Source organism: Mus caroli, unplaced genomic scaffold (assembly GCF_978045245.1).
Source record: "Mus caroli unplaced genomic scaffold, Mus_caroli_1 scaffold_12, whole genome shotgun sequence".
Lineage (NCBI taxonomy): Eukaryota > Metazoa > Chordata > Mammalia > Rodentia > Muridae > Mus > Mus caroli.
Genome location: NW_028227267.1, coordinates 43101533 through 43114045, shown reverse-complemented (window position 1 = coordinate 43114045; position 12513 = coordinate 43101533). Strand labels below are relative to the sequence as shown.

The window sequence follows — 12513 nt, the reverse complement described above, 5'->3', positions numbered from 1 at the left end:
GTGACCACCTTCCTGCTCCCACCAAAACTGCCGTCTCCTCTCTCGGGATGGCTACTAGTGAATGTGGGGCTGCCCTTTTGAAACCTCATGCACATATGTGTGACTATCCGTTCTCACACAGGTTTTAAGATCCTTTCATATTTATTTCCATAAACATTACACATTTGCATTTTTATGTCAATACAAAAGCACCATTCTTTAAGGAGGCATACTGATCAGCTGTGTGTGTGTATGTGTGTGTTATTTGACATTTGTATGTACAGATTATTTAACAAGGTCCCCATGGGTAGACATTGAGGCCATTTTCATGGTGTTTTTTGCAAACACTTATTCTGGAAGTCTGTGTGTAGTGACACGGAATTGGTGGGCATCTACGTCAGCATCCTGACATAGGATGGGGAAAGACATAGGAGGGGGAAAGTCTCAGATATGATCCCCGGCTTTTAAGTTTGGTGTGATTCAAATGACAGATACCCAACTCTCTGACTCCTTTTGCAGGTGGCCTTTACATTAAGGCCAAAGTGGGCCATGAACATACCCATAAAATCTGTAGTATGTTGTAGGGCAGTGGTGGCCCATGCCTTTAATCTCAGTCCTGGGGCAGCAGAAATGAGCAGATCGCCTGAGTCTACAGAATGAATTTCAGATCAGCCAGGACGACAAAGAGAAACTCTATGTCAAAAAAAATGGGGGGCAGGGGAAAACCTAGTACATATGTGTGCTCTTCTCACAGAGGAACATTGCCCCATCTTCTCTGGCACATGCTTGAGTGTGTAGGTGAAGGCGTGTGTGGATAAATGTGCATCACATTGAGAAAATAAGCCTGTGAGTGGCTGAATGGCAGATCTCTTCTGCTCCGTGCACGCCTACATGCGTCCCAGCCAAAATGTGGCTCCAGGCTCCTTCCTCTCACACACAAACACCACTTCCTTCCCACCTGCTGAGGGGTGTGTGGTTCATTCATAAAATGGGGTTGCTCCCCCCACACACACACACTATGGCAGAGGGCTCAGCACCACCTGCAAACGCAGAACCCAAGAGCCCTGTTTCTCTTCTCACAGAGCGTCTGTCTTCAAGCCTGTGTCTGAGGGCTTAATATAGAATGCTATGACAGGAACAAACCCAAGGAGTTTCTGGGGGTGAGGGCTCCTGTGGCAACTGAGCACTTGACTTCAATGGAATGAGCCTCCTGGTGCTCTCTGTGAGCCTTATGCAATGTCACAGGCATACATTCCACATAAGGCCTTGGTCCTGAAAGAGGCACAGCCCAGGAGCTGGAAGTGCATGCAGGGTTCTGATTCATGCCTTCTTACTTCACAGTGTGCACACAGCTCTTGGTCTCCAGACCTGATGAAGAAAATATAAGCTCCTATCTACAGCTCTTAGACAAGTGTCTCGTTCATGAGGTGAGTAGCAACTGAGGTAAACCTGTCCCTCTCACTGCTTAGAAATGCTGCTCAGAGTTTCTGTGATGCAATCGCTTTGGTCTCCCACAAACTTGTTTCTGATGAGTACGTGGCCATTAGCAACAGCTGTGACAGAACTAGGCTGTGGCCACCTCTGACTAAGACTCCCGAATGGGACACTGTCCCCTTGACATCGGAATTCACCAGACAGAGAATGCTGATGTCATAGGGTACCTGGGAAGAGCTTCAGACCCCAGAAGAATCCACGTGACCAGATCTGGGCTGACGAATACACAGAACTGCTGCCCAGCCCTAGATAGAGTCTTCTTCACGCCACATGATCAGACATATTGTGTCTTTTAGTGTAGAGAAACTGGGGGAGAGAGGGAGAGAGAGAAAGTACAGAAAAGAAATCATGACCAGGGTGGATACTGATGGCAGCTTGGCCTGTTTAGATTTGTGGTTGTTATAGAACCTATATTTGCCATCTGACCTGGGGAAGGAGACTGAGGCAGATTGACTGCAGACTCCCTGAGTTTGGTCTTCGTGTGAAATCATGACTAGGCTTGTGGGTGTTCCTCAGCAATGCACAGGGAACAGAGCCTGGGGCTCAGGCCCAGGCAATCAGTGGCTCTGGGGGTGCCCTGTCCTGATGAGTCATATTCTCAGATCCAGATCAGGGAGGCAGGGGGCCAGGTAAATAAGGTAGTGAAGCCTTTGGGGGGTGGTATGAGGATGAGATGGCTAGATCCTCTCACATCCACTTGTTGGCAGTCAGAACCCCAAGTTCAATGGGCCCTATGGGCAGTCGGTGGCCAGCACAGAGGTCTGGCTCTGCTCTGCTCTGCTCTGCCATTCAATCTCCCAGTGTCCCAGGCGACTCTTGCCATTCTGGGAGCCTTCCTTCTTCTGGTCTGATGCTCTTCCCATTACTTCCTCTTCACATGCTCCTGGGGTTCCATCCCAGACAATCACTCTCGGCTCCCCCATACTCTCATCTTGACACTGTCTTCTCTGTGCAGCAGAAACTCACATAGCCCATCGGCCCAGCCAGAAGCTCTCTGCGCAACCATCAACTATCTCTGTCGTGAGCTCAGTCATGCCACCCTCTGAAATAGTGACTCCAAAGCCAGACTTTCAGCTAGAAAAGAGTTTCTCAGCTCACCCAGGACATTGTTAGTTCTTGCCTGACAGTGGCTGCAGGCCTTCCTTACCTGTTTCAGTAAAGGACAAGACCATGCCCTGGGAGCCCCAGCTGACCCTTCACTGTTTGCAATCCTGATGTTTATACTTGGTTTTATCTCAGGGGAAAAAAGATAGAAAGAAAGGCAAGAATTCTGTATACTTTTAGGGAGCCCTGGGCTAAGAGGCTTATGGTATAAGGGCACTGGGGAAGATAAACGGTAGTAGGTATACAAGCTACTTTTCTCTCCCTGTGATCAAATCTCTGAGTAAAAGCAACCTTCAAGAATAAATGTCTTTGTTTCCCACATGGGAAAGGCACGTGCAGAAGAGCAACTTCTGCTAGCGGAGGCAGGAATGTGAGATTCTATCTCAGCAGTACACCAGGAAGCAGGGGGATGTTGAGTGAGGACCAGGATGAGTCTACGACCCATAAAGCCTGTCCTCACATCTACCACTGAGACCATGCCTTCTAAATGTTCTACAACCTTCCAAAATAGCGCCACAGCTGCGACCAGGAATTCAAATCCATGAGCCTGGGGGAGGGGGGGGGGCATTTCCCATAATGATAAGACCTCTGCACCTCCTCCCATGGTGCCTCAGAACCCAAGGATGGAATGGTAGGCAGGTGCCTAAGCTAGAGCTGGAACCCAGGGCACTTCTTCTCCAGCAGTAGACAGGACTGTCTCAAAGCTGAGGCCAGAAGTCCAGCTGTGGCACTGTGGTCTGAAGCTGGGGAAACATCTTGATGCTTAAGAGCAGTTGTTCCTCCTGTAGAGGGCCTGAGCTTGGTTGACAGTCCTTATTTTAGGTGGCTCACAACCACCTGTGATCCCAATTCCAGGGGACCGTCCATATATATATATATATATATATATATATATATATATATATATATATATGTTGTGTCCGGCCAGTGGATCACATGTCTGGGTTCTAGCCTGGAAAGGCATCTTGGAAACCTGGAAGAGAAGAGGGGCTAGGCGGCGCGAGAGAAAGATGCAGCTAAGACAGTCATCCTGATCAAAGCTCAATTTTACTATTCCAACACCCAGTTTATGAAGGAGGGGAAGGGGGGCCCGATTCCCGCCAAATAATCCTGAGGTCCAGTAGCAGGGTGACCACGTGTATGGCTCCGGAACAGCAAAGCGGCGAGCTCCAGCAGTGGGCGTGGCAGAACTATTGAGCAGGAAGCTCCATCCCGATGTAACCGGTGGAACCTTGGCAGGCAGGTTTCAGGCTGGGGGAGGGGAGGCTACACTTCTGGCCTCCATGGGCACCCACACAAATGTGTGCATGCTAACATGCAGGACACACACACACACACACACAAGCATAAATAATAACAAAAATCTTTAAGGAAAATACAAGGCACAGTTCTAAGGACACAGGTGTTGAGGTAGAATCCAGGGCTCTGCCTGGAGGAGGGCGTTTGTGAGTGGGCTGCAGTGGTGGGTCAGGAAAAGAGCTATGCTCTGTAAAAGCAAACAGGGCTCGTCTCCATCTCATGCCCACTCTTAGCACTGAGGCTTTTAGACTTGAGAGGAAAAGATGGTTTCCACTTCAGCTCAAGTTATTTGAACCCATGAAACCAAAGAACAACTAGGTCCAGCTGCCTCCGTGGAACTAGGCATAAGCCTCCGATTAGTCTAACCTGGCCTTGGAGCATCACCCTAGCCCCTCTCCCATCCCATGTGCCCTCCCTGAGACCCCTGACTTTTCTTCTCTGGCATCCCTAAGTGCTCAGTGCAAAGCAGTCCCATCTTCTGTTTACTAGAGTACACCTCCTTCATGGGCTCAACGGGTCTCACGGCAGGTCTTTCTGCCTGAACGCGTGTGAGGTGGTGGGGTCTGCACTCTGCTATAGAAGGAAAAGTGTTGTCCGAGGCTTTGGTTGTTGGCTGGATAAGGATGCCATGTTGGCAGCACACACCTGTCTTGGGAGGCTAGTGGGCAGCGCAGGAGTAGCAAGGTTTAGACCCGAGCCTCAGACAGGGATCCTTCTCACAGCCAAGGCCTCCTGTTCCCCAGCAGGCTTGAATCGAGAAGGTGTTTACTAAATGCAGACGCCTCCCTTCCTAAGGAGGAAGGCCCTGACTGCCTAAGGTAGTAAACTGAAGAACAGGGAAGGTTCTGAGTTTTGCCCGTGATGCCAGTTCACTTTGGTTCCTGAATCATCAGACCAGCTTACTCCCCTTCACTGTCTGGATATGGTTCTGGAGCAATGGCTCTCTTCCCTTGGGAGACTTTGCACCCAGCGTGTAAACTACAGGACCGAGGGTGGCCATCTCTCTCTTCAGACAAACGGATTGCTCTGGGCCTGATGGGGCAGAAGCCTTGAGCTGGGTGACTGGTAGTGTCTGGGAAGTCAGTAGGCCTCCAATCTTCCTTCCCTGCCCTGAGCCTCTGGCATTGGGCCAGGGGAGGAGGTTGCACTGAGACAGCAGCCATTAGAAGGTTCCCTACAATGGAGGCCCCTGGAGCCAGGTTACGACCTAACTTCAGCTTGCTTGCTGGATGTCTCCCAGCTGGGAAGAACTGCTCACTGAGCACCCATCACTGGATGTGGTGATGTCCTTGGGATGAGGGTGTCCACACTGTATCTACTTAGATGCCGTGTGCCACCATAGGAGATGTCATCTACATAATGGCGTCCTTGGGAGGGCATCTAGTGTCTCACTCCTTTGTGACTTGGACAGTTGTTCTTCAAGCTCACTGCAGCTGGATCTTGTGATTGTACGACTCTGAAGCCATTTGGTTTGTGCCACTATTGGGCTAAAGGTCGTCGCCGAAGAGCTCACAGAGACCACCCTAAAGGGTGCATCTGTGTAGCCAAAGCCAGCTGGTTGGGGCACTGGGGAGCAGCATGTGTGTTTCTTTGGTATCTACTCCCAACGCAGTTCACCCTCACAGACCCCTTTTGAGTGACCCTCAGTTTCCAGAAAGCACCACCTCTTCAACTGAGGTTGTGTGAGTGGGTTCATGGACTTGAGTCTTACCCATCTGCCATCCTATGACCCACTGGGCTGAGCCATCATCCCCAAGGCTGTCTTGTGTCCTCAGCACTTAGCTGCATAAGCTAATCCAAGTCAGAGGGTCCATCTCCTTCCTGCCTTCATTAATGCAACAACAATGTCAGCCTTGAGCCCAGCTGTAAGCATCAGTGAGCACTCGGTGATCATCACCTACAAAGGAGAAGGACCGTGGAGAGGAGCCCACATTCACTTTGCAGTCATTAGAACCCCGACCACACAACCACGGGGACCGAACTGTGTCCTTTAGTTAGGCAGCCCTTCTTGAACATCCTCAGCTCCGAGGAGAGTGTTTCCACAGCTAAGTGGTATGCTTTTGCTTTTATCCACCAAGTTCTTCAGGATTTACATCCTTAAAAGATTAAGCATCCTCAGGAGAAAATTAAGCTGTCTTCTTTTTTTTCAATTGTCAAGAAACCTGTTTCCTTTACAAAAAGCAAGCATTTAGTCTGTTACTCTAAGTAATACTTTGTTACTACTTAAAGGATTCCATGCCTTTTTGTCAAAACCACTTGGGAATGTTTTCTGTCACTGCTACTGCTAACCAACCTAAGCAGATAGCTTTGTTCCAAACCTCAGCTCAGGAACTTGGTGGGGCACTCATATGGCTTGGAACCCTCAACTGCTGGGACACTGTGAGTCCACAGTGCTCCACCTTCTGGGACACCGTGAGTCCACAGTGCTCCACCTGCACAGTTTTACCAGGCTACTTTCTATAAACTGCCTCCTGGAAACCTTCTAGATTATTCAGTCAAGCTTTGGAGCATTGGAGGATGCCACCCCCCCCATCACCTATAGCCAATATTTTCCTTGGATGGTTTTGATGTATTTGAATTTGGAAGTCCCAGAATCAGGGACTTGGGATATGGTTAGTGCAAAGGCTACACATCACAGGGAACAAAATATATATGTGTACTGTGTGCTCTAGACTGTATGTGTATGTGGTATAGACTGCATAGGTGTGTGCTCTATATTGCATGAGTGTGTGCTCTAGACTGTATAGGTGTGTGCTATAGATTGTATAGGTGTATGCTATAGACTGCATAGATATATGCTATAGGATTGTTTAGGTGTTCGCTCTAGGTTGCATAGGTATATGGTATAGATTGCATGGGTGTATGCTATAGATTTCATGAGTATATGCTATAGATTGCATGGGTATATGCTATAGATTGCATGGGTATATGCTATAGATTGCATAGGTATATGCTTTAGATTGCATGGGTATGCGTTCTAGATTATATAGGTGTGTGCTATAGACTGCATAGGTGTATGCTCTATATTGCATAGATGTGTGCTACAGATTGCATAGATGTGTACTCTAGATTGCATAGGTGTGTGCTATAGACTGCATATGTGTGTGCTATAGACTGCATAGGTGTGTGCTATAGACTGCATAGGTGTGTGCTATGGACTATAGGTATTGCTATATGCTAAAGATGAGATAGACATGTGTTACAGACACTAGTGAAAACGTCTGCCTACACTCCAATATGACTAGAAGACTTGAGAAAGCATCAGGCTTACTTTCTTCCCTCAACTATGGGCAAGGTTAAGGTCAGGGCTGGTATACTTGGGGGTGGGCTGGGTTCAGCTCATAGGGCACAAGGCTGTTTAACTAGAGACCTCTCAAGAAAAAAGCCCTAAGCCACCGAATGGTGCCATTCTGAGCCCTGCAGTCCACTCCAGACCACACACCATCAGGCAGATCGATTTTTGGAGTGGCTTAGAATGCCCATTGATTATGAAAATGCAGGGGTCTGCAAAGCTAGAATATCTAACAACCAATTTTGCAGCTCATCCCCAGTTAACACATAGGGTGCAGGAAGGAGTCAGACAAGGGGAAGATGGGTGTGGGCCTTCAGGAAATACAGCCAAAACACGAGGTTGTCAAAAGCTTAATGCCTGAACCAGGTGCTCCCAAGGGCCAAATAACTTGAATCTTCAGCACAGATGGCTCCAATTTAAGCTGGCTGCTGTCTGGACCAGGTTGGAAGCAGGTGGGGGGAAAGGAGCTACTGTAGAGACATTGGCGATTTCCTTTATTAATTGTGTGTTTTTCCTTCTAATGCCAGGCTGCATCGCCCATTTAAAAGTCCTGTTTGTTTTTGCAGGCATTTACAGAGACACAGAAAAAAAGATTGTTGTCATGGAAACAGCAGGTGCAGAAGCTCTTTCGGTCTTTCCCTCGGAAAACCCTTCTAGACATATCAGGATATCGACAGCAAAGAAAGTATGTTGGGATTTTGTTCTTTGTAATACATGGTGGCTCCCCCCATGCTTCACTGGCTGCCACTGTTCTAGGCGGGAACATGGCAGGTCATCACTCCTTGTGAATGAGGACACCCTGTGGAGAGTTCCAAATCACATTACCTAAACAGGTTGTGGTAGGAGAAAGGCTGGTAGGGAGAACCTTCCCACAGGAAGAGCTGAATCGCAACATCTGTACCTTGATACTCACGGTCAGAATGGTGATACTCATCTAGGTGTGAGAAGTGTGCGTTCATGATGTAATGAATGCCAGCAAAACTCGGGGGGAGGGTTGAGCCACAAAGCGGGGCTCTGAAAAGACCTGAGCAGGATCTTCTATCAGTACCTTAAGTGGTAGTGTAGTGCCTTTCTACCTTCTAGCTGCAGACAAGCTAATTATAGTCGGTGGCAGAGTGAAGAGCCCAGTGCTCGTCTATTTTGGTCTGAGCTGCAGTCTAATAGCGGGGCAGGACCATTCTTGATTTTTCATAGTAGCTCAGCTTCTTGGATGCAGTTAAAAATAAGCCTGGTCTCACTTCAGAACATGTTACCTTAATATGGCTGTAAACTGAGAGACCAGGTGCATGGGAGATAGGAAGTGAAGGTTAAGTTATCATAGAAGTGAAGGAGGGAGGAGGGCTGGCTTAAGCATAAACAATGATAGAGAGGATTTGGCAATAAGGAAGGGATCACACCAATATCCTACAGAGGATCGCCATTTTGTGTTACATTCTCAAACATAAACAGATAAATATTTATTCCTTTGCTTGTACCTATCAGGTTCCGAAATTCATTTCCCAGTGCACGTACAGAAGCTGTGTTGTTAAATTGGGGGGGGGGCTCATTTGCATAAGTGTGCCTTACCACTTGAAGGAAATAAGGCCAGCTGGAGTTTGTGAAACATCTTCATGACAGATTTACTTAAAAATTAAGATGCTATCACATTCTACTACACAGTACTGTTATTTATTATGCAAACATTTAGTTAGCACATGCCCAGTGGTTTCTGAGCACTAAAAATATATTCCTTTATTCCACCCTCACGACAACCCTATGAAGTAGAACTGCTATTATTAACCTTAGTTTACAGATAAATTGATAGGCAGAGGTACCCAGGATATGGAGCAAGCTTGCCAGTGTTGGGCACCAGATCAGTACTCCTTGCCACTGCAGAGCCAAATGACTGCTCTGGTCTCAGGCTAATGCACACAGAGGATATGCCTGCAAATTGATACTACTGCCAGCTCACCAGCCTCCAGCCCTTGGGGGTTGCCAGCTCTGATGGGCTGCAGATCAGTCTTGCATCAGCAGCCTGGATGCAAAGCAAGACCTGCCTCCTCAACTGCCTTGTGCTGCCACCAAGCACCCCATTCCTATGGGTGATGCTCCGACTCCCAGGCCAAGCACCCCATTTCTATGAGAGATGCTCCGACTCCCAGGTGAGGAGGAGGTCTCCAGCTCCTGTTGCAGTACCGGGCCCGGCTGTACCAGTTCCTAGAGGAAGTCATTCTGAAGTAGAAGTTGAAGATACCTGACTTTTAAGCTCCTCTCACCAGCAACGCATTCCCTGCCTCTGTCTGCCTAGAGAGAGGCGTGGTCCGAGTTTGAGCCTCTACAGACTATTATAAGCACATGCTAGGTCAGGGCCAGCCTGAGGTCTGCCAGGTCGGAGTCTTTTTATTGACTAGATAAGAGGGAATGCAGCCACCAATCATGGATGTTCAAAACGATGGCGCCAAACCCATGAAACACATTCTGCTCTTCGCATCACCTCTGGGATATTTTCACACTGTTAATTTGTTTTGAAAAACCGTTTCTCCCATACAAAAGTAACCGCAGGCAAGCCCCTGCTTTAAATTATCTCACAAATCCCAAATTAATTGCTTCTTATTAATGTTATTTTTATCAGTCTTTTCATGCGTTTCAAGGAAAGGACATCAGTTAGACTCAGAAAAGCAGAGAAGGTGAGGCAGACAAGCTCTGGGGTGGGAGGCGGGGTGGAGGAGGGGCCAAGAGTGGGAGTTTAATTTGTTTTTTTGTTCTTTCTTGGGAAGCATAATTATTTCCTTAAGCTGAGTGGTCCTAACTGACCTCAGAGTTCAATCCCACTGTCAGCGGCAGCAACTCTAGGCAAACCTGGCTTTGTAAAAATAACCTTTTGAGGACACCACAGCTGGACTCCACGATCAGGAAGAAGAAGGCCTCTCAAAATTCTGCCTCCGCTATACTGTAACCACCACTGCTACCACCACCACCACCACCACCACCACCACCACCAAGACCATCTCCCAGACCCTGGAATACTCTGGGCTTTACTCCCTTCTCCCAAACAGCTGAGTCCTAACTCTTGGAAATGGCAGAGTTCTCCTTTTCTTCACTGACTGCCCGAACAGAGCCTGCTGGCCTTGATGTGGCTAGAAAATACAGTCTTGATCCAGGTCTGATTTTCTTGGGTAGTCCCAGCACTTGGGTGGTTGAGGTGGGAAGGCAGTTTGAGGCTAGCTTGTGCTACATAGTTAGACCCTGTCTCAAAAAAAAAAAATTTTTTTTACAAGCTACAGTGTTGCTTTCGTGGAAGAACAGATCATTTTAAGGCAACACTCATCCACTACTGTTTTGCATATGAAATAGCCTTCTAAAAATCCTGCCAAAGAGGGAAGTGAGAAAAATCTATTCACACCAAGTAAGGGGTGGGGGGAGCCTTAGCAAATACTGATCATCTATCTGCCAGGTGGCCCAAACTCTGACTTCAGAAGCCAGAGGACCCGTTCTTAACAGCTGAGAGTGGAAATCCCCGCTTGCTGCCACTTTTTCAAGTTACCTCCCTGGGGTCTCTGATTGCATGGAATCGCCTCACCCTAATTTTCAGTTTTCAAAGAGGAAAGGGAAGATAAGATAAATAGAGAGACCAAGAATCTCTTCTTGTGAATGGGTTCTACAACACCCTTCTTGGCCTCAAAAGCCTGGAACCTTCTCTCCCTAAGACATTTAGGAACTCCGGGAGCTTTTGCATTGCCACCTCAGACGCCACCTCCCTACCCCAACCCCCGCACTCACACACAACCATCTCTGGTGCAGGAAGTACCTGCTGTGAATGGCCCCCTGGACCTCCACTGGCTAAGCTAAATCAGCTCATCTGCAGGGTCTTCTGGTAAGCTTGGTGAAAACTCCCCAGCTTAGCATCCAAGCGACTCTGCTCCATCTAGTGGCCGTTGCCCGCCACGCAGACCTTCTCCACCCTCCTGAATAAAGCTGCCTGACTCCCTTGGAAAGAATGTGCCGGGTTCCAGAAGCCCCGGGGCTGGTGGAGGCTTCTCTGCTGAGCTCATCCGACCCCGCTGGGAGCAGCCTCCTGCGTAGACCCGAAAAGCGGAGCCTTGCCAGCCCTGGTGAGGGCCGCCCTGCAGGAAAGACCTGGGGAACGAAGAGACTGGACTATCCTAGATGTGTATGGAGTCATCCACACACCCCAGTGGCCTCCCAGTTGGAGAAATATCAAACAGCATTTACTCTGCAAAACTCTGACTCCTTGTCTCGGGCCTGGGACATAAGGGGCTGAAGAAGGCACATACAGTCCTTTCTTAAAGAGCTTATATTTCATTTGGGTCCTCCATCTAAGACTGCTTACAGACAACCTGATCAGCAATGAACCACGCCATCATGGAAGGCGCACCAGAACGGAATCAGATCCAGATACTGATCCTACCATTTTGCTTTGTGGCTTCTTGAAAGGCACCACAGCCTCATGCACAGACCCACAGGTTGGACTAGACAAGAATAGAAGGCAGGAGACTCTTTGAGCTCCCCTTTTGGGTTCATATTTGAGTGCTGCCCCCTGCTGGTTGTGTGTGGATGGCAAAATCCTCAAGCTTTCTGAGTTTCTAGCAGTGAAGATGAGGAAGCCTACTTCATAGGGCTGTCTTGTGGGTTAAGAGTAGTGCGCATGCGCCAACATTTAGCATGTGCTGTTGCTTTTAGATACTAGGTACAGTTTGAATCATAGCCTATTATTGGCACCCCCAAACCTCTTGTCAGTCCCCAAGAGGCCCCACTGGCAGCCTGGGCTATGTAGGGCTGGAGCATGTCAGAACCTCTGGGTCTCTTCTCTTTGCTCTCACAGTCGTGGCTTTGGGCAGTCCAACTCCCTCCCAACAGCCAGCTCTGTGGGCAGTGGCATGGGCAGACGGAACCCACGACAGTACCAGATCGCATCTCGGAACGTCCCTTCCGCCCGTCTTGGTCTCCTGGGCACCAGTGGATTTGTCAGCTCCAACCAGCGCCACACCGCTGCCAACCCCACCATCATGAAACAAGGAAGACAGGTTTGTTCTGCTCTGGGGAGCAGGGAGGTTGACCAGGCTCAGGGACTGAGACTCTAAGATGTCCCCAACCCAGACAGTCTCCTGCATGGAAAGATAAGACCCCAGGGAAATCTAAACCAGGAGATAGCTGAGCCTATGTTTGCCAGGTAATCACTGATTGCGTTGTTTCCCTGGAGACGGGAAAACTCATGTCTGCTGCTTGGGAACGCTAGTGCTGCATTTATCTCTGGGACCCTTGTAGACAGGCACGCAAGGGCTACTTCTGCTTGATCTTTGCCCCCCCCCTCCCCAACAGACCCCATCACCTTCCAGGTCTGGGTG

General features: G+C 48.7%; 1 protein-coding gene across 7 annotated transcripts in view; it reads left to right on the top strand.

Annotated features, from left to right (window-relative positions):
* Samd4a (sterile alpha motif domain containing 4A) overlaps positions 1-12513 on the top strand; it is a 216553-nt gene that overhangs the window by 190707 nt on the left and 13333 nt on the right. For all 7 annotated transcript variants that reach the window (XM_029469337.2, XM_021181616.2, XM_021181615.2 and 4 more), the window contains 3 exons: positions 1321-1406; positions 7735-7853; positions 11991-12192. In XM_029469337.2, the coding sequence (XP_029325197.1) occupies positions 1321-1406; positions 7735-7853; positions 11991-12192 (407 nt within the window). The remainder of the gene's footprint in view (positions 1-1320; positions 1407-7734; positions 7854-11990; positions 12193-12513) is intronic.